Source organism: Phyllobates terribilis, unplaced genomic scaffold (genome assembly GCF_046119375.1).
Source record: "Phyllobates terribilis strain yellow unplaced genomic scaffold, ASM4611937v1 Scaffold_8__6_contigs__length_399053987, whole genome shotgun sequence".
NCBI lineage: Eukaryota > Metazoa > Chordata > Amphibia > Anura > Dendrobatidae > Phyllobates > Phyllobates terribilis.
This window is the reverse complement of record NW_027362768.1, coordinates 129,543,639-129,566,372: the sequence shown is the minus strand read 5'-3', so window position 1 is coordinate 129,566,372 and position 22,734 is coordinate 129,543,639. Positions and strand designations below refer to the sequence as shown.

The 22,734-nt window shown below is 47.8% G+C and overlaps 1 protein-coding gene across 6 annotated transcripts in view; it reads right to left on the bottom strand.

Moving 5' to 3' along the window:
- The window catches only part of CACNA1E (calcium voltage-gated channel subunit alpha1 E), a 1,192,401-nt gene that overhangs the window by 950,281 nt on the left and 219,386 nt on the right, over positions 1–22,734 (bottom strand). For all 6 annotated transcript variants that reach the window (XM_073643295.1, XM_073643291.1, XM_073643293.1 and 3 more), the window contains one exon: positions 906–1,386. In XM_073643295.1, the coding sequence (XP_073499396.1) occupies positions 906–1,372 (467 nt within the window). In that variant the 5' untranslated portion in view covers positions 1,373–1,386. The remainder of the gene's footprint in view (positions 1–905; positions 1,387–22,734) is intronic.

Here is a 22,734-nt window from a genome sequence, read left to right as displayed (position 1 = left end):
CAACCTTGATGGGACAACTCATTAATATTTGTTGTCTTGGATTTTAAAAAAAAAAGACTAATAGCTAAATATGTAATATATAAAAAATCATCTGCGTCCAATGTTCCACAGCTCCAGTGCTGACCTTCCGGTGGTCTCACCAGTCTTTAGTTTTTTTTTCCCTACATGCACATGACTCCTGTTTTATGGGACATGACCACTGAGCTCAGTGACTGGCTGCAGATGTCATGGTACAAGTACATGAAATTATTGTTCTAGAAACGTAAACATTGACTGGCATCACCACTAATGGATCACCGGAGGATCAGGTCTGGAATCACTTTGATGGAGATAAGTATTGGTTATTTTTTTATTTATATTGCATATTTCCTGCAGTTGTCTTGCATTTTGAAAAATCTGAATAACTCTTTAAGTGGTTGTATGGTATTTTTGTACACTTTCACCAGGTTGCTAATTAAAGGGTTTTTCCGAAGACTGCAAGTTGTCCCTTATTCAGACACCTATGGGAAGCTAAGCACAGCATTCAGCTATTTGGCAAGCCCATGGACAATGAATGGAGTAGAGGTCGAGCATGCTCCATGCTCCTCTCCTCCATGCTCCATGCTCCTCTCCTCCATGCTCCATGCTCCTCTCCTCCATGCTCCATGCTCCTCTCCTCCAATCAATTCAAGAGGGTGCTCTTCAGAGTCTGATTCCCAGGTTCCAGGATGGTCCAGTGGTCGGACCCCCAGCAATCAGTAAGTTATCTCCAATCCTAAGGATAGAAGATAACTTACTATCTTGGGAATATCCATTTAAGGTATACAGGAAAATAAAAAAAGCTCAAGGAAAGAATTGCATAATAATAATTTCTAAAGAAGAACTGTTAGGTTCAACTTCCATCCCACAGACACAATAGTACTTACTCCCACTCTTTCCGTCGTGCTTGGGGCGTGCTTTGCATCTTGTGTGCCTGGTGAGCTTTTATGATATCCTTCTGTTCTATCAGGCCTCCTCTTCTCCTCTTAATCACATGAGGGCTCAATGGAAACTCAGACTCCCCTCCAGTGGCCACCTCGAACATACTGCTCCCTTCAAAGGGAAAGTTGGTCTCCGCTTCCTGCGTGCGGAGGTCGTACAAGGCATCGTAACTTGCTGTGCGTGATACCAAAGTCTCAGAAATAGTATCTGGTTCCAAAAGGTTGCAGGAGTGAGTCGCTTGGGTTAAACCCAATCGATGCTTCCGCCAAGTCTCAACCTCTGGCAGTGCCAGGACATACCTATGAGTGTCGGCATCCAAGGTAGATAACCCCAGCGTGCTGGAGTGGTCGGGCTCGGTGAGCGTGTGGGCGCTGGTTGAACAGGAGCTTAATCCTAGCATCTTTAATAGCATCCGAACACATCTCTCTGCAGGAAATAGAAGACAAGAGATGGAAGTTACAATAGTGTTGATTGGCATTGAGAGAGATTATTCATGCTCATCTTTAACCCTTCGTGCTCTTGAGACTACAGGTACCCTATGCGCATAAAGAGAGGAAAATGTAACCTAGAAGGAGCACAGGGTTAACTATATCATTGTGCTCGAGCACAATAGGACATTGCTCCCGAAATGGGAGTTTTATCATTGCCTGGATGAGTCAGACGGGAGGTGAAGGATGTGTAAACAGTAGATCTTATACTTAATAGAGGAAACCTGTCATCAGACTTATGCTGCCCGAACTATATGCAGCATGAATCTGACACCGGCTGCGTTATTGCCGTCATTTATGTTTTACTCTGAAGCTCCGTGAAAAGTCGTTGGGAACTAGTCAAAGAGGCAGGACCCTGGTGGTATCTCCTCGCCCCCATCTCTTGAATGAAAGGTCTCTCCAGATATGCATACACACATAGGAAGAGACCTGTCAGTCAAGGGCCAGTTACAGACGGCTGCAGATTCTCTCATCCAAAAGGATTGGGCCGATTATGCAAATCACAGTCTGATCAGAATTTCATCATAGTGTCATCGGATTCTCTTGGATGAGGAAGAGATGGAAAAAAATGTCTCTTTCTTCTCCATTCTCCGAGTGCACGGAAGTCGGATTGCATTCAGATGTCATCTGAGTGCAGCCCGATGTTTTTCATTGTCTTGCATGGTTGAGCGTGATCCAAATATCAGATCAGACTCAGACATGCTGCGATTTTTTTATCAGACATGTGCATGGTCCCATAGAATAACATTGGTCCAAGTGTGATTCGATGTTTTGTTGGAACGCACTCGGACCTGCCCAAAGGGAGAGGGACTGGGAAAACTCACTGGGACCTTCCTCAGTCTTATCATCCTAGACAAAATAGATCCTTTCCGGCTTTTCAAAACATGTTTTCTCTGAAACACAACAGCAATTCAAAGTAAAACATACACGGCTGCAATAAAATAGCCAGACTCGGATTCATGCTGCTTGTACTTTTGGCTGCATGAATCTAATGACAGGTTCCCTTTAAATGTTCCAGGGCTAGAAGACTTCTGTCAAAGAAAGATGGGTCATGCGTGACATATATTGCTTTATACATTAGCCATTATGCTGGATTTATTCAAATCGAATCCCAATGATTTCAGGTTTGCCAGAAATCCATCGTATTTCAGGAAATCCATAATTCATTTTATTCTTCACAGATCAATTCACTCATCTCTACTACATCTCTTCAAAAAAGTCCACCCTGATGACTATTTACTTACTGTTTAAATTAGTTGCAGCCTGATTCTGAACTTGAAGAAGCACTCCTCCTCCTCCTCCCATCAAAGTTTTTATCCTCTTAATATATTGCAGTCATCATATTATATAGCACTGTGTAGTTACAATTGCTCATTTTTCCTTTCCACCCCGTTAATTCTTCTCTTTTCCATTAGGTCTATGATATCACATGATTAAAAACTGACTATCTGGATCCTTCTAAGCTCTATGTAGAAACAGGAAGTTTCTTTTCCCTGCATGAATCATCATTAGAACTACAATTCAATGTCACTGAAAGCACTTGGTAGTTCTAATGATGACTTAAATCACATCTGTATATTGCAGACATGATGCCTCTGTTTGCTTGGTGCAGTACCTGCCTGCTTTTATATGCACTAGTCTGGTCCATTAAATACAAAAGACTGGTGCATGCTGATATTTTTTATGCACAGACGTCATTTGCAATGAGGCCTTGTTCACACGTTCAGTATTTAGTCAGTATTTTACATCATGTTTGTAAGCCAAAATCAGGAGTGGAACAATCCATAATACCCCCTTGGTAATGCCGAAGATTTAAAGATCTATGTCAGGAAAATGACGCTCCAACCACTATGAAGATATATTAGGAAATGAATGATAAAACTATGAGATTGAACATAAAACTGACATGGTGTGAAATGATGGAGAATAAGGGGAGTCAGTAATATTATTCATTTTCTAGTACCAGTTAGTTTTATACATTTGTTTCTCTGATAGGATCCTTTTTCTTTCCCGTCAAAGCAGATTTATACATTGCTTCTTTTTATCAATGAGAATTAATGCACTTCGGCTGCCACGCTTCAGTATAAGCACATATCAAATTTATGCAGATCCTATTAGCGTTTCTAAGAAATCCACTTCTTTGAGAAATTAAAATGGCAGATACGGTTAACGATTCACCATGGTAACACCTGAAGCCAATTAAAGTAAATGCTTAGGAGCAAACAAAAAAAAAAAAGCAACGTGAAAAATAAAAGTAATCACAAAATATAAACAAATTGAGCAATGTATCAAAGTCAAACATGTTAAAAAAAAAAGATCCCCCTCTCTTTCTTCTATGCGGCGGATGAGTAGAATGAATTAATTACTCTGATTTTCCTTAGTTCATTATATATCTAAAAAATAACACCTCCTAATTATACACAAGTATTGTGTACTAAAAGGAAAGACATGAAAGAAGGAAAGAATGTTTTCCTTTGTGTGCGATGTAATATATTAGGAGGAAAATTATTAGGAGGCTATAGAAGTGGCCCGAAGGTATTTACAGATGGGTAATTTTCACTCATTTTTTATTTATGGCTACTGTGAAGAATGATTTTCTTTCTCGGTTCCTGTTTACCCCATACAAACTAACCCACATACTGTACTAGATAAAATAAATTACATCCTTACTATATATGATATTATCATAAAAGGGATCACCGAGAAAAGCATTACGTAACTGGATCTGTCAGACAGTCCCCTTTAATAAAAAATTTTTTAAAGGGAACCTGTCACCAGATTTTCCCCACATAAAGTAGGGTCAGCATCTTTCAGCCATGTTACAACCTTCTAGTATGCTGTATATATGTCCTCAATCTGCTCTGCAAAGCACAAAAAATAGTTTTTATTATACTCACAAGGTGCGGTCCGGTCCAATGGGCAAGTCCGGTTTTCATCCGTCACCTCCTCTCTTCTTACTATTACCGTCCTCGTTCTCTGCTTCACGTGGATGATGCATCCTGTGTCCTCCATCACGCTCCTGCGCAGGCTCACTTCTCTCTCCCCTGTCGAGGAGAAGCAAAGTACTGTAGTGCGCATGCATCGGGAAAGGCCAAAGAGCGCCGATAACCCATAGGTAAAGACGGCTCATGTGCACTACAATGCTTTGCTCTGTCCTAGACCGGGCAGAGAGAAGTGCGCCTGCGCAGGAGTGTGATAGAGGACACTGTGTGGATGACGTAGGACACGTCATCCACACAAAATAGGGAAGGAGGAAGGCATTGCAAGAAGATAGGAGGCACCGGATCAAAACCAGAGACGCCCATCAGACCAGACCGCATCGTCTGTGAGTATAATAAAAGCTATATTTTCTGCCTTATATAGGGGATTGGCGACATATAGACAGAATATTATGAACGCTGTAACAGAGGGCTTACAGGTGGTGGACATACTTTATATAGGAAAAACCTGTTGACAGGTTCCCTTTAAGAAGCTCAAGGTATTATGCTTTTGCAGGCACTCTTGTACCCTCTAAGTGGTCTCTGTACTTTCAGAAAATTTGATCCAACTTGATAAATAGACAATCTGCAAATCACTTTATTTGTTGATCAAGTCATCTTTCTCTATAACAAGAAAAAAAAAACTCCCACATGTCAGCCACTAATTGACTTTTCGCTCACTTGCTGTCCACCGCCTGTTGCCAAGTTCAATCCTTCTCTAAAAGCAAAGACACAACTCAGATTGCAGGAAGTGGCGTCTGGTCTTAGTCTCTCTCCCTGTTCTCCTGTCTGTTATGCTGCCTGCCAGTATCACAGAGAGGCTGGTTTTTAGTTTAGAGCAGGCCCATTGGACAATGGACACAGTGCATGATGGGAAATGAGGCAAAGACGTTCCTGCACCTATAGTGCTGGCCGAATGCTGTTGTAGAGGAATTAACCATTTTAAAAGAGTAGATTGCATGTTACAGAGTATAAGAACTGGGACTGTGGTGTGCATCAAAGATGATTTTGACTTGTTGTGAGGAATGAGGGCAGAAAAACTTGATTTTTTGAGTTAAAGGATGGGAATGCATTAAGTGTGCCTTGGACTTCAATGTCCTATTGTATTCTAATTATGTTGTTTTACAGATTGATTGACGGCGAGGCTGTTACCCCTCTCAAGACGCAAGTGCTGCAACCATGTGATGCGATGTCAATATTATCATAGTTATTTGTGGCATCCAAATGGGGGATTATGGTGCTTTGCAATGGGGACGTCAGTTCCTGAGGAAACACAATATATTAAGCATCTTAAAGATGCTTTTTTTTTTTTTATAAAATTAGGAATTTAATTTTCAAGCACAGGTTTTAGGATACCTAGCTTCATTTGGAGTAGGTAAAGGAGATAACCTCAGTGTCTCAGTGCAATAATCTCAGTAATGTATCAGGTTTGGTGAATCGCCAACAATGATTACTATGTAATAATAATCCCTTAATAAGAGGGCACCAGTCAGAGATAATTGTTCTTGGAATGTAGACCTGGAAAAACAATATAGTATTTAACATAAATCCTTCCAGGGCAAATTAGAAAAGGTCATTGCTCAGATAACATTTGAATCCAATAGAAAAAAAGTTTTGTTTAATCCACAAGATTGAGGTTATAAATAGTGTTGAGCGAGCACTAAAATGCTCGGGTGCTCGAAGCTCAGGCCGAGCTCGCCGTGATACAGCAACGAGCCCAATGTTAGTCTATGGGAGACTCGAGCATTTTTGCGGTGGCACCCCCGGCAGTCTTTTAAAAGCCTAACAAGTGCCCAAAACGATAGTGACAGTGCTCAAATGACATGGGGACAGCATGGGGATCGCCCCAGGAAGCATTTCCGACCCCCAGGTCACTGCTGTCAACAACGTGGTCAGAGGTATTAAGCCACTTTTGCAGGCTCCCAATAAAACGTTCAAAAACAAAAGTGAAACTTTTTTCCTGTGAAATATGTTAAGGAACATCCTTTCCAGGGTAAAGACTTGTGTATAAGTTAAAATAAATGACCAAAAACAAAAATACTCCTCCACACCTTCGGCTGTGTTCACAAGTAGCATTTTTTATGCGTTTTTGCACTTTTGTATTGCTTTCAACTATGACAAATGCATTCACCGTGAAATGTCATTTTAACATTTTACAACCTTATCTGGCCATGTGCTGTGTGACACATGCATAAAGTGCTGAAAAGACAAGGGAACAGCATGGGGAAGACCCCTGGAAGCATCTCTGACTCCCAGGTCACTTTCTAAAAGTGTGCCCATCATAAGTGATCCTTACCGCATCAGAAGATGGAAACTTGCAACTATCCCCATGCAAGTTCTAGTCCCAGGGCAGTGTTCAATTGTACCTCCCCCATTCCTTGCAATACAAGCTCAAGTATGCAGCCTGCCACCCATTCACCCCCAGGCAGCAATACCATACTGCTTGCTTGCTTGAACTTGAAATTGGGCCTTTTAGGCATGTGGAGGCGGAATCTGGCCACCACGTCATGGCTGTGTTGGCGGCCTGGAATCCATACTCAGTCCCCAGCCGCCCGGCGGCCGGGTGTCCATACTCGGTCCCCAGCCGCCCCGCGGCCGGGTGTCCACACACGGTCCCCAGCCGCCTGGGGGCAACCTGGTGTCCATAAATGGTCCCCAGCCGCCCCTATTTCTCCTTGGAACATCCCCCCACACACTTTTCTTAGCCCGGCCTGCTTTAGGCAGCATTGGACGAGCCCACCAGAGAACCAGACTCCTCCGGTGGGCCCTGACTTCTCCATCGGTGGAGTTGAGAGTGCCAAGGTGAGGAGCATGATGATGATGACAGAAGTTAGCAGCTGCTATGTTTTCTTTTAATGCAAGTGTAAGTGTGCAGCCTGCCACCCACCCACCCCCAGACTGCAATTCCATACTGCTAGCTTGCACTTGAAATGGGGCCTTTTAGTTTGGAGGAGGCCGAAGCTGGCCACTACCTCATGGCTGCTTCGGCAGCGAGGTATCCATACTCAGTCCCCAGCCGCCCATATTTGTCCTGGTGTGCCTTATACATAAGATTAAGCGCGTATACCAAAACATTACCTGTGCCCTCCCCAGTGCATTTAGTGGGAAGGAGAGCCTATTCCGCTGTAGTGTGTGCATGCCAAACCCCTGTTCATGGTACATGCGAAGATGCCTCCCACCTTGCACCTGTCATTGCAGACTTGCAACTATCCCCATTCAAGTCCTTGTCCCAGGGCAGTGTTCAATTGTACCTCTCCCATTCCTTGCAATGCAAGCACAAGTATGCAACCTAACACCCACCCACCCCCAGGCTGCAATACCATACTGCTTGCTTGCACTTTAAATTGGGCCTTTTAGGCATGTGGAGGCGGAATCTGGCCACCACGCCATGGCTGTGTCGGCGGCCTGGCATCCATACTCAGTCCCCAGCCGCCTGGTGGCCGGGTGTCCCCGCTTGCTCCCCAGCCTCCAGGGGGTGGCCGGGTGTCCATACTCGGTCCCCAGCCACCCCTATTTGTCCCGGTAACCTTTCCCACACTTTTCTTAGCCTGGCCTTCTTTAGGGCAGCATTGGCCGAGCCCACCGGACTATCAGACTCCTCCGGTGGGCCCTGGCTTCTCCATCAGGGGAGTTGAGAGTGCCAAGGTGAGGAGCATGATGAGGATGATAGAAGTTAGCATCTGCTTTGTTTTGTTGTAATGCAAGTGACGCGCCCCTGGGCCTGAGTCGCGCGGCGTTGCGCACGCGGGAGCCTACCCGGAGCCGGATCGGATAGGGGTAGTAGTCTCGTGGCGATGACCCGGTCCGTGCCCAGGGAGTCAGACTAAGTGGCGGTGTATTAGCAGTAGATGTAGGACGACTACGCCACCCGTTGAATGCAGCTATGGAGCTGCCGCTGCAGGGCAGACCGCTGAGGCCGGTGGAAGGATGGTGCAGCGTGGATGGTATAACCCCCAACGGGAGGGGTATGGCCTCAGGGCAGCCGACGTGGATGATGGGGGTAGTAGGAACCACTCAGAGACGATGCGGTGTAGTTCAGGGTCTTTACTGGTGACAAAGATAGACCCTCCCGGAGTACTGGCTAGCGGTCGGGGCCTGGTCAGTCCTTGAGCAGATGGGATCCCCCTTGGCCAGGCGGAGTTGTAGGCCTCCCCAACTAATTGTACTCTTCTGGCTCCCTTGCTAGAGGCGGGTAAAGGTAGCCCACGTCCCTGAGTGTACCGTGTGGTGCTCACCCGTATGGCCGGTGACTCGGGGCCTTCTAGTGGCTTCCGCTCCACGACGGCGGTGCTGGTCCCACGCGTGTGACCGTGCCTTCGGGTTTCTTGGCCAGAGGACCTGAAATCGCCTGCCGGGCGGTTTCTGCTGCTGGGTCTGGATTAATCCCCACAGCCTCGGACTCCGGGTCCGGTGGTAACTCTTCAATCAGGGCGAGCTCTTCAGCTGCCAGCCCCTGATTCCTTTTAGCACTGCTCCCACTGAGCTCCTGATCTTTCTTTCCTAAGCTGCTCCTCTTCTTCTCTCTACTCTACTCCTGGCATGGCCCAGGAGCTGGGCCCAGCCGGAGCCACAGCTCCCTGTCAGCCCTCCTGGCTGAACTCTCCCTCTGAACTCTCTAACCCTGCCTCAGCCCCAGGTTTATATAGGGGAAGTTCTTCCCCTCCCAGGACTGGGCAGGAGGTGTGGCATGCATAGGATTCCTGACCAAGAGACCTCCCACCTGCTCTCAGACATAACATTGCCGTTACTGTGGAAACCAGACCCCTGGGGTGCCACATTCCCCCCTAGTGAAATTTAGTACTCCGGGACTAAACATATTTTTAGAAAAACATAACAAGGTATAAACAATAATAATACAATAAGAAAAACACATAAAGATGGTTACGGCGTGTCCGCAACCGGGTGCAGTCTTTGAAGAAAAGTAAGGTGTCCATTTCACCAAAACAGGGAGACGTAACCAGGTAGGGGTCTGTCCTGCCCCGAGTCCTTAACAGTCTTTTAGTCCATCCTGGGTTACGCTCCACTAACTGTACAAAGGATTCCCGGTAAATCCACCAAGGACTCCTATAAATTACTAGAAACACATAATTATTTACAGGATATGGCCGCTCTCAGTCCTCGGCCAGTGGGGATAAGGAATGGCTGCTCACAGTCCTCAGCCAGGTTTAAGATAGGGGCACATGGGGAACAATTCACTAATCCCAACGGGGACCATATTTTAATTAGCAGCAGTCCTTGTACCCTTACGGGTAACTATTTACAGCTCTTTATTCACGCTACTTCCCTTCAGTAGCTATGTCCTCTTTGTGCTCCCTCCTGAGGGTAGTCCTCAGACCCGTCCGGGTCCTCTTGGCTTTCCTCGTATTGGTAGTACTGCAGCTCCTCCTCGGTTAGCTGGGTTAGTATCTCTGCGACAGTCCTCCTCCCAGGTGGCCAGGACTTTACCTCCCTTTGGGCTGCCCCGGTTAATTGGGCCACCAGGATGCTCACTTTTTGCTCCTCTGTGAGGGGGTACACCTGGAAGAGGCTATCCAGCTTTTCTCTAAAGTCATGCAGGGTATGTGACTCCCCTGAGTACTGGGGTAGTCAGGCTGCCCCCAGGATATAGGGCATGGTGAAAGGCATGACCGCAACAGCGGTGGCGCTGGCGGGGGTTGAAGCGGTGAAGCTCTCCTCCGTATCCGACATCCTTCTCCCCCCTAGTGGACCGTGGCCTACCTTGCGATGATCCTCTTCCGTAGGCCGCGGCTCCGCAATGGATCGTCAGGGTTGAGGACCTTCCGTCGCGCTCCTGTGACGTCGGCGTCTGCTGGGCTCCTTCCAGGACCTTACACGACGTCTGGACGTGAGGCGGGGCTTCAGTTCTCGCGCGCTTTTGGAGTCCACGCCCCTCTTCTTCCCGCGCGGCGTCTTCAATATGGCGTCCAACGGCGGGAAAACTCCACGGAAGGCGGGAAGAAGGCTGAAGATGGCGTCCAACGGCGGGAAAACTCCATGGATGGCGGGAATCTTCACCGATGGCGGGAAGAAGGCTGAAGATGGCGCCGGATGGCGGGAATCTTCACCGATGACGGGAAGAAGGCTGAAGATGGCGCCGGATGGCGAGAATCTTCACCACAGGTAAGTTTAAAAGTCTCTTTTTTCAGGCACGCAGTACCCGGTGGTTGCGGGCACGGTATCCTGCCGACTACGCCAAAAGCTGATGCGCCCCTGGGCCTGAGTCGCGCGGCGTTGCGCACGCGGGAGCTTACCCAGAGCCGGATCGGATAGGGGTAGTAGTCTCGTGGCGATGACCTGGTCCGTGCCCAGGGAGTCAGACTAAGTGGCGGTGTATTAGCAGTAGATGTAGGACGACTACGCCACCCGTTGAATGCAGCTATGGAGCTGCCGCTGCAGGGCAGACCGCTGAGGCCGGTGGAAGGATGGTGCAGCGTGGATGGTATAACCCCCAACGGGAGGGGTATGGCCTCAGGGCAGCCGACGTGGATGATGGGGGCAGTAGGAACCACTCAGAGACGATGCGGTGTAGTTCAGGGTCTTTACTGGTGACAAAGATAGACCCTCCCGGAGTACTGGCTAGCGGTCGGGGCCTGGTCAGTCCTTGAGCAGATGGGATCCCCCTTGGCCAGGCGGAGTTGTAGGCCTCCCCAACTAATTGTACTCTTCTGGCTCCCTTGCTAGAGGCGGGTAAAGGTAGCCCACGTCCCTGAGTGTACCGTGTGGTGCTCACCCGTATGGCCGGTGACTCGGGGCCTTCTAGTGGCTTCCGCTCCACGACGGCGGTGCTGGTCCCACGCGTGTGACCGTGCCTTCGGGTTTCTTGGCCAGAGGACCTGAAATCCCCTGCCGGGCGGTTTCTGCTGCTGGGTCTGGATTAATCCCCACAGCCTCGGACTCCGGGTCCGGTGGTAACTCTTCAATCAGGGCGAGCTCTTCAGCTGCCAGCCCCTGATTCCTTTTAGCACTGCTCCCACTGAGCTCCTGATCTTTCTTTCCTAAGCTGCTCCTCTTCTTCTCTCTACTCTACTCCTGGCATGTCCCAGGAGCTGGGCCCAGCCGGAGCCACAGCTCCCTGTCAGCCCTCCTGGCTGAACTCTCCCTCTGAACTCTCTAACCCTGCCTCAGCCCCAGGTTTATATAGGGGAAGTTCTTCCCCTCCCAGGACTGGGCAGGAGGTGTGGCATGCATAGGATTCCTGACCAAGAGACCTCCCACCTGCTCTCAGACATAACATTGCCGTTACTGTGGAAACCAGACCCCTGGGGTGCCACACAAGCGCATGTATGTAGTAGCGGCTAGGCCTGAGGTGGTCAGCGTTTTGGCACATATCCTACCTCCTCCGAGGATTGCTGGATGTTTTCCTGCTACTATCCAAGTTCTATGACTCCCATTAAAACAAAGCTTCAGGTGATAAATGATGGATGAGGTAGTGGCAAAGGAGAAAGAGCAGGAGGAACAGGGATCATTCACATCAATATCAGGCCAGTCAACCAGATATGTCTTGTAGGATATGTTTCTGTAACAAAAGGAGCGGTTCGGCTACACAGTTATAGGGCATACAGTGAGTGCAATGCCTACCAAAAATTTCGAGGCACTCCAATGCCCCTTGGAAATGACATGGAGGTCAGAGGGCGTTAACTAAACCTTTTTTTCCATTTATAGCAACTGGGTCTCCCGTGCACTGTTGGCCTAAGCAGTGAATGGAAGGCTTTCCAAAAATTATGAGGAACTGCAATGCCCCTTACAAGAGCCATGTGTGGCACCCCAGGGGTCTGGTCACCACAGTAATAGAGATATTACGTCGGAGAGCAAGTGGGAGGTTTTCTGGTCAGGATCCCTTAAACATGCAACATCCTCCTGCCCCAATCCTGGGAGGGGAAAATTCTGCCCTTATAAACTGGATCTGGGGCGGGGTTGAGTGAGTCAGAGAACAGTCAGAGTGAGAGCAAGGAAAAGTAACAGCAAGGAGCTCTGTAGGAGCTAGGAGCTAAAGACCAGGGGCTGGAAGCTGAGCAGAGCTCGCCCTGGCAGAAGACAATAGGAACCGGACACAGGAGTCCGAAGCTGTGAGGACTTATATATCCAGCAGCAGAAACCAGACGGCAGGGGATTTCAGGTCCTCTGGCCATAGAAGCCCGGAGGCTCAGTCACAAGCAAGGGACCAGCACCGCCGTCGTGGAGCGGAGGCTAACAGAAGGCCCCAAGTCACCAGCCATACGGGTGAGCACTACACGGTACACTCAGGGACGTGGGCTACTTCTACCCGCTTACAGCAAGGTAGCCAGGAAGAGTGCAGAAAGACGGGGAGGCCTACAACTCCACCTGGCCAGGGGAACTCCTGCTTGCTCACACACTGACCAGGCCTCTTATGCTAGCCAGTACTCCCGGGAGGGACTACCTTATAATCATCAGTAAAGACCCTGAACTGCACTGCAAAGACTCTGAGTCATTCCTGCTGCGCTCGTGCACCATCACCCCCATCATCCACACTCACTGCCCTAAGGCTATACTCCTCCCGAGGGGAGTTATCCCATTCTATGCTGCGCACACAACACCAACCTCAGCAGTCTGCCTCGCAACGGTGGTACTCCCTGACCGCAATCCACGGGTGGCGCAGTCGGACAATTAACCTCAAAACCTAAGAAAGACTGCCACTGGTTTGACCAGCCTGAGCCACGGGACCGGGTCACCGCCACGGAGACTACAGACCCCAGAGACCTGGCACCGGGTATCCCACACACGTGTACACACGGCCCAGGGGGCGCGTCACATGCAGTACAGCATATTACAAACATAAGTCCCATTATTGGGGAGTGGGTGTCCCATGGTATTTGCTTATGCTTTCCAAGCAAAAGCTGCCAAAAATTAGGACGGAGCAACTTGCAATGCCCCTTACAAGAGCCATGCAGTACAGCTTATTACAAACATAAGTCCCATTATTGGGGAGTGGGTGTCCCATAGTATTTGCTTATGCTTTCCCAGCAAAAGCTGCCAAAAATTAGGACGGAGCAACTTGCAATGCCCCTTACAAGAGCCATGCAGTACAGCATATTACAAACATAAGTCCCATTATTGGGGAGTGGGTGTCCCATAGTATTTGCTTATGCTTTCCCAGCAAAAGCTGCCAAAAATTAGGACGGAGCAACTTGCAATGCCCCTTACAAGAGCCATGCAGTACAGCAAATTACAAACATAAGTCCCATTATTGGGGAGTGGGTGTCCCATAGTATTTGCTTATGCTTTCCCAGCAAAAGCTGCCAAAAATTAGGACGGAGCAACTTGCAATGCCCCTTACAAGAGCCATGCAGTACAGCAAATTACAAACATAAGTCCCATTATTGGGGAGTGGGTGTCCCATAGTATTTGCTTATGCTTTCCCTGCAAAAGCTGCCAAAAATTAGGACGGAGCAACTTGCAATGCTGGCACCCTGGTGGTATAGTGGTGGTGGAGGCTGAGGATAAGGAGAAGAAGATTAAACAGCCGAAACGAGGAAGCGTATACCCATGTGTGGGTGTTAAGCGGTGCATGGGAATACACCTCCCGAAATAACACAGTGGATTTGACTTTATGTTACTCTGCTGTCATTTGGTGGTGATGAGAAGTCTGGCCCAATCCAGCCCTTGTTCATTTTGATAAGGGTCAGCTTGTCAGCATTGTCAGTTGACAGGCGAGTGCGCTTATCAGTTATAATTCCCCCAGCGGCACTAAAAACACGCTCCGATAACACGGTAGCGGCAGGGCAGGCCAGGACCTCCAAGGCGTACAGAGCAAGTTCATTCCAAGTGTCCAGCTTGGATACCCAATAATTAAAAGGCACAGAGGAATCACGGAGGATGCTGGTACGATCGGCAAGGTACTTCCTCGCCATCTTTTGAAACTTTCCACTCCTTGTGAGAGTGCCCCGCGCCTCAGGGCCTGTAAGCTGGGCGGGTGTCAGAAAACTGTCCCAGAACGTTGACAGTGTTCCCCTGCCTCTGCTGGATTGGAGTTGCATCTCTCTCGCCTGTACGCCTTGGTTGGGCAACGAACTGTGACCTCTGCCGCTAGCGTGTTCAGATGGGAATTTTTTTAAGAGTTCTGCAGCAAGGGCCTTCTGGTATTGCCCCATTTTTGTAGACCTCTCCACCTCAGGAATAAGAGAGTGAAAGTTCTCCTTGTAGCGGGGGTCTACAAGTGTCACCAACCAGTAATGACTGGTCACGGTTAAGGCAGCGTAACATAAAGTCAGCCATGCGTGAAAGACTGGTAACGGGCAAGATTTCCGTGTCCTCACCAAGATGACGACTGACCATGCTCTCCTCCTCCTCCTCCTCTTCCTCCTCCCCCCTGTCCTCAGGCCACCCACGCTGAACCGACGGTATGACACTTGTACAGGTACTACCGTCTACAACGCATGATAGCAGCTCCTGTTCTTCCTCCTCCTCCTCCTCCTCCTCCTCCTCTCCCTCATTGTCCCCCAATGCACATTGGGATGAGATGAGGCTGGGCTGTGTGTAATCGCCTGCTACGGCTTCTTGATCCATCTCATCATACTCTGGCTGCAATGCCTCCTCTTTAATTCTCTGCAGAGAGCGTTGCAAAAGACAGACAAGTGGGATGCTGACACTAATGATGGCGTCATCGCCACTCACCATCTTGGTGGCCTCCTCAAAGTTTGTCAGGATGGTACATATGTCAGACATCCAGGTCCACTCCTGAGGTCTTATGTGTGGAGTCTGACCTGAATATCGACGGCCTTGTTGCAGCTGGTACTCCACAACTGCTCTCTTCTGCTCACAAATCCTTTGCAACATGTGGAGGGTAGAGTTCCAACGTGTGGGGACATCACACACCAGTCGGTGTGCCGGAAGCTGCAAACGCTGCTGCAACACAGCAAGGGCGGCGGAAGCTGTAGCCGACTTGCGAAAATGAGCTGACAGACGGCATACTTTCACGAGCAGATCTGGCAGCTCGGGGTACGATTTAAGAAACCTCTGAACCACGAGGTTAAGCACATGAGCCAGGCATGGTATGTGTGTGATCTCACCTCGCCTCAGAGCCGCCACCAGGTTACGGCCATTGTCACACACGACCATGCCGGGATGTAGGTTCAGCGGTCTCAGCCACAGATCTGCCTGCTCTTTCACAGCTGTCCACAACTCACAAGCAGTGTGAGGTTTATCACCTAAGCTTATGAGTTTTAGCACAGCCTGTTGCCGCTTGGCGGAGGCAGTACTGCAATGCTTCCAGCTTGTAACTGATGTGGTGATATCTGAGATGGAGGCTGAACATGAGGAGGAGGAGGATGCGCAGGAGCTGTACACTGTGGGGGCAACTCTGACTGACATAGGGCCCGCAATCCTCGGTGTGGGGAGGATGTGTTCCGTCCCAAGGTCCGACTGGGTCCCGGCTTCCACTATGTTTACCCAGTGTGCCGTCAGAGAGATGTACCGTCCCTGGCCACAAGCACTTGTCCATGTGTCCGTTGTCAGGTGGACTCTCCCAGTAACTGCGTTGTTGAGAGCACGGCAGATGCTTTGGGACACGTGCTTGTGTAGTGCGGGGATGGCACACCGGGCAAAATAGTGTCGGCTGGGGACCGAGTACTGAGGGACGGCCACCGCCATAAGATTGCGGAAGGATTCCGTCTCCACCAGCCTAAAAGGCAGCATTTCCAATGCAAGCAGTCGTGAAATGTGCGAATTTAGGACTGTGGCCTGTGGGGCGTTAGCTGCGAATTTCCTCTTTCGTTCAAAGGTCTGGGATATGGACAATTGAACGCTGCAGTGGGACGTGGACATGGACGTTGATGCTGTTTCTTGAGAAACTGCCATAACAAGTGAAGACTGAGAGGAGGGGGCATCTTTACATGCAGTATGGACAGGGGATTGCCTTGCACACACAACAGGGGGTTCTATTGCACGCACAACAGCGGAAGAAGCAGTGGTGACACCCGCTGACACTGGTCGTGGACCCTGGGTTTCGCCCCACAAAGTCGGGTGCTTTGCTGCCATGTGCCTGATCATGCTGGTGGTGGTCAGGCTGGTAGTTTTGTCACCCCTGCTGATGCTGGCATGGCAGGTGGAACATATGGCCTTTTTGGGGTTATCAGCAGAGTCTTTAAAAAAATTCCAGACTCTGGAAGACCTACCGCTTGTACTGGCAACGTCCCTCGTGTTGGTGTTACGGGGAACGGTTGCTTGCCTTCTGTCTGCGGCCACCACACTGCTTCTTCCTGCCTGTTGGGGTACTCTGCCTCCCCCCCCCTGTGTGCTGCTGGCCTCACTCTGCATGTCCTCCTTCCACGTTGGGTCAGTTACTAGATCATCCACCACCTCCTCCTCTTCCACTTGCGCACCACGATCCTCCTCCTCACTTCCTGGCAATTGTGTCTCGTCCTCGTCCACCTCTTGTGACAGATTGCCAACGTCGACTTCCTGTGGCCGTGGCTGTTCAAATATTTGGGCATCGCAACATGGGATCTCCTCTTCCACCACTTCAAGCGTATCAGGAGAGGGGCCCAAATATGGAAATGGACCAGTGAACAGCTCTTCAGAGCGTCCAAGTGTGGGATCACTTGCTGTCTGACGACACTCGGCATGGTGGGAGGAAGGAGCATCAGGGTGAGGAGGAGTATGCTGTTGAGACTCACGGCTACTAAGAGTTGACCGTGTGGAAGACAGACCGGAGGTGGTGGTACCCAGGTAACTGGAAGTATTATCTGCTATCCAATTAATAACCTGTTCACACTGATCAGTTCTCAATACTGGTGTTGTTCTGTGCTTCCCTAGTAATTCGGTCAAGAAGTGGGAGCGAGAAGATGTGGCTGTTGGTTGTGGCACATTTTCACCTTGGCCACGGCCCCGTTCTCTGCACGAACCATCACCAGAACGTCCACTTCCACGTCCCTTGCCATGCGCCTTGCCCATTGTAAATGAAGTAAAATAGCTTACACTTGCACTATCAATGGAAAAAGGGTAATAAAGAGTAGATTAGAACCGTGGAAGAGGAAAACCACAGTTATTGTTTACTGGGGTATACCACACTTTTTTAAATAGAGATATTTGCGGCTGAACAGTGAGCGACACACTCAAACTGCTTTTTTTTTAGATACCAAAGGCCCAAAACTGGATAGTACAGCGATTTGACCCGTGGAACTGCGAAACCACACTGGGATGTCGGGCCTACACAAGACTATTTTCAACAGATATATTTTTGTGTCACAACAGTCAGGAGACACTACTGTTTTTCTTTACGGAAAAAACTACCAAAACCTGAATAATAGAGATTTTTTACCGTGGGATGGCAAAACCACAGTTATTGTTTACTGGGGTATACCACACTTTTTAAAATAGAGATATTTGCGGCTGAACAGTGAGCGACACACTCAAACTGCTTTTTTTTTAGATACCAAAGGCCCAAAACTGGATAGTACAGCGATTTGACCCGTGGAACTGCGAAACCACAGTGGGATGTCGGGCCTACACAAGACTATTTTCAACAGATATATTTTTGTGTCACAACAGTCAGGAGACACTCCTCTTTTTCTTTACGGAAAAAACTACCAAAACCTGAATAAAAGAGATTTTTTACTGTGGGATGGCAAAACCACAGTTATTGCTTACTGGGGTATACCACACTTTTTTAAATAGAGATATTTGCGGCTGAACAGTGAGCGACACACTCAAACTGCTTTTTTTTTAGATACCAAATGCCCAAAACTGGATAGTACAGCGATTTGACCCGTGGAACTGCGAAACCACACTGGGATGTCGGGCCTACACAAGACTATTTTCAACAGATATATTTTTGTGTCACAACAGTCAGGAGACCCTACTGTTTTTCTTTACGGAAAAAACTGCCAAAAGCTGAATAATAGAGATTTTTTACCGTGGGATGGCAAAACCACAGTTATTGTTTACTGGGGTATACCACACTTTTTTAAATAGAGATATTTGCGGCTGAACAGTGAGCGACACACTCAAACTGTTTTTTTTTTTAGATACAAATGGCCCAAAATGGATAATACAGAGGTTTGAACAGTGGAAGTGCAAAACAACACTTCTGTTTCTCTAGCCTACACCAGACTATTTTCAACAGTTATATTTGTGTCTGAAAAATCAGAGACACGCTTTTTTTTGGGGGGGGGGGGGGGACACCAAAAGGTTAATAAGACGGGTATTTGTACAGTGTGAAGGAGGGAAAAAAAAGGAGGATTTAGATGAAAAAAAAAGGATTTTTCCTGGCCCCCAGCACCTGGTGCTAAGTCCAGCAATTTCAGCAACAGGAGCACACAGGACTGTAATGCAGCGTTTGCTTGTATAACCACTGTGTCTCCTATACAGCCTGCCTGCCTGGTATCTGGGATGGATATTAGTCCTGAAAAGGACTGTTTGTTTGTTCTGGCAGCCTTTACAGACCCTACACTAACTATTTCGCAGTTTATATCTCTCCCTAAATCAGCAGCGCTGTCCCTACACTGTCTAATCCGGAGCGACTGTGTCCAAGATGGCGGCGCCCCGTTTTAAATACTCGAGGTGACGCTGTGCGGCCAGCCAATCACTGTAATGCCCACAACCAGCATGGCTGCAGCATTACAGTGACTGGCTGGCAATCTCTGCATGTTCATTGGCTCTGTAAAGAGCGCCAAACATGCAGGGCGGAGACCCGAGCTCCCGCCCGAGTAACCCGGAAATACTCGGTGCTCGCCGAATATCCCGAGTAGCGTGATGCTCGGGCGAGTACCGAGCAGTGTCGAGCATGTTCGCTCAACACTAGTTATAAAGCAATAAACCTGTTAGACTCTAGCAACCACAATCTGTAGAAGAGTTTTGTTGTACAATCCAGTATAGTCCACATTCACTTACATTGATGTAGTGGGGAAACAACCAGCTGGAATGAAGAGGAGAAGTAACCATGACATGAGCGCTGGGTTTGGCACCAAAAAAGTAGAGTAATTTGTGCGCATACTCACATGTGATTCATGCTCCCAATAGGCAGGATCCCCTATTGGTCGGAGTTGTTGGGGCAGTGCCTATATTTAGCAGATGGGTAAAGAGAGCTATATAGGTGTCAAAATTCCTGTTCTCCTTCTACAATTTGACCACTAGAGGCTGCTATTGTTCACCTTAATAATTGTGCTGCATTTCCACTCCTTACCACTGGAGGCTGCTGTTGTGTTCTGCAATTGCCCTTGACTAAGATGGCAGATTCTGAACCTGTTGCATCTTGTTTCCTGTTTGGGCCTAGTTAAAGCCACATGGATCTCTCACTCATTGCTTGAGTATTGTGTCTACCTGTTAGGCTAGTTCCAGTCTCCAGCTCCTGAACATTCTTACCCAGACTGTACTCACCGATCTACAGATTGTTTCCTACAACTCCTTTTGCTAACTCCAAGAACTTCTACTACTGCTTGCTGTTCCTGCTCGTGTTCTTTCGACCACTGGTTTCCAGCAGTACTATGCCAGTATTGTTACAATAGGGAAGTAAGCTGCCTGGCAGTGTCACGGGTTTACCGCAATAGTGAGGAGCCAGAAGACTGCAGCGTCTGATTCTTCCCACTCCTGCACTCATTATAAACCTTTCGCCATCATATTAAATGGTGCAGGTTTCTTTTAGCAGAGCAGGGGTTAATCTGCTCAGTTGTGAGCTCCTGGAATCTTACCTTCACTTAGGCTCTCAGCTGTTCAGCCACTTCCTGCTCCTAATATATACTGGGCTTTGGCAGGCTATCATTGCCAGAGCTAGTTTATGATGCATGGTTTCTCCCCTGGTGGGGAGAAAACATACTGAGGGCGGACTGAGGAGCTCAGACAAAGTACGTGGCCGCGGCGCCTTCACCTTCAGAAGTAATCCAGGGAACAGGGCCAGCATTTGGGACAGGGTAGGAGCCCCTGGCCCCGGGATACCTGACAACAGAGTCGTGACAGGCAGCTTAACATTGGCCAAACAGACATATATGAGCACAGTTGCGGATTATGTTCTCTTTTAAGAGAAATTGGATTATTACAGTGGCTTGGTAAAGTATTCACCCCCTTGGCTTTTTACCTATTTCGTTACATTACAACCTGTGTTTAAACTTTTCTGTAATCTGATTTGTGTGTGATGCCACAGCACTAAATAGTCTAAGGCTGTGTGCCCACTATGCGTTTTTTAAGCATTTCTGCAGCGGCAATTCCGCTGCAGAAACGATTAAAAAACGCTTGGTAGAAGGTCTGCCATGTTCCCCAATGATAATCCGCATGTGCTGTGCACATGCTGCGGAAATTTCCGCTGCGGGTTATCATTGCAGAAAAATCCGCATCACTGGATCTATACATGCGGATTCCATGCGTTTCAATGTGCGGTTGCTACCGGGGTTGGAGAAGAGGAGACTCTCCTCCGGAACCGGGTACCATAGTACCTATAAAAAAAAGAATAAAATAATAAATAAATATTATACTTACCTTCTGATGGCCCCTGGTGTCCTTGTCTCGGCTTGCCAGTAGCTCGCGGTAGACTAAAAGGACCTGCGGTGACGTCATTTAGTCATGTGACGGGTCACGCAACCGCTGACGTCGGCAGGTCCTTTAGTCTACCGCGAGCTGGCGGCAAGCCAAGACAAGCACACCGGGGGCCATCAGAAGGTAAGTATATTTATTTTTTATTTTTTACCATTCTTTTACGATTACACTATATAAATCCATGCCGGTTGCATGGATTTATATAGTGTGACCAAGTTGTCAAGCACTTTCCAAGTGATGCTAAAAACGCTTGGAAAGCGCTTGTCTACCTGCATGCGGAAATGCATGTGAAGAACGCTTCACATCCGCATGTCCCTGGCAGGAAAACGCATGTAAAATCCGCATGCGTTTTTTCTGCCAGGGAGATGAAGAAACGCTCAAGAAAAATCCGGAGCATTTCTGCATCGTGGGCACATAGCCTATGTTGGTGAAGTAAAGAGAGGAAAATATAAGCATAAATTACATTTATGTGATCAAATAACTAAAAATTGGCATGTGTATATGTATTCACCCATTTTGCAACTAGTACTAAGCCCCTACAAATTTCTGGTGCAAGCAAATACCTTCATAAATCACATGCTTAGTTAAAGGAAGTACACCACTGTGCAGTCTAAGTGTCACATGGTCTGTCAGTATATACACACCTTATCTGAAAGGCCACAGAGGCTACAACACAATTAAGCAAGAACCACTAACCAAACAGTACCATGAAGACCAAAGAGATCGCCAAACAAGTCAGGGACAAAGTTGTTAAGAAGTACAACTTAGGGTTGGGTTGTTAAAAAATATCCAAATCTCTGATAATCCCCTGGAGGACCATGAAATCCATTATCATCAAATGGAAAGAACACGGTACCACAACAAACCTGCCAAGAGAGGGCTGCCCATCAAAAGAGACCAAAAGTAACCCTGAAGGATCTGCAAAGTTCCTATCTGTCCATACGACCAGAAGACAGTGGCATGTAAAAGTTTGGGCACCCCTGGTTAAAATTACTGTTACTGTGAACAGTTGAGCAAGTTGAAGATTAAATGATCTCTAAAAGGGCTAATGTTAAAAATTACACATTTCCTTTGTATTTTAGGCAAAGAAATATATATATTGTCATTTTTTTACATTTTAAAAATTACAATAAGAAAAATGGGCCAATGCAAAGTTTGTGCACCCTTGGAGATTTGTGTGCTCATATAACTTTGACCAAGGTTTCAGACCTTAATTAGCCTGTTAGGGTTATGGATTGTTCACTATCATCGTTAGGAAAGGCCAGGTGATGCGCACAAAGCAGGAGAAGACTATAAGAAGATAGCAAAGAGTTTTCAAGTTCCCCTTTCCTCAGTTTGAAATGTAATTAAGAAATGGCAGTTAACAGGAACAGTGGAGGTCAAAATAAGGTCTGGAAGACCAAGTAAAATTTCCGTGAGAGCTGCTCTCAGGATTGCTAGAGAAGCAAATCAGAACCCCTACTTGACTGCAAAAGACCTTCAGAAAGATTTAGCATATTCTGGAGTTGTGGTATATTGTTCTACTGTTCAGAGACACCTGCACAAATATGGCCTTCATAGAATAATCATCAGAAAAAAACTTCTCCTGTGTACTCACCATAAAATTCAGGGTCAGAAGTATGCAAAAGAACTAAGCAAGCCTGATGCATTTTGGAAGTCCTGTGGACCGATGAGGTTAAAATAGGACTCTTTGGCCACAATGATCAAAGGTATGTGTGGAAAAAAAAGGGCACAGACTTTCAGGAAACGAACATCTCGCCAACCATTAAGCATGGGGGTGGATCAATCATGCTTTGGGGTTGTGTTGCAGCCAATGGCACGGGGAA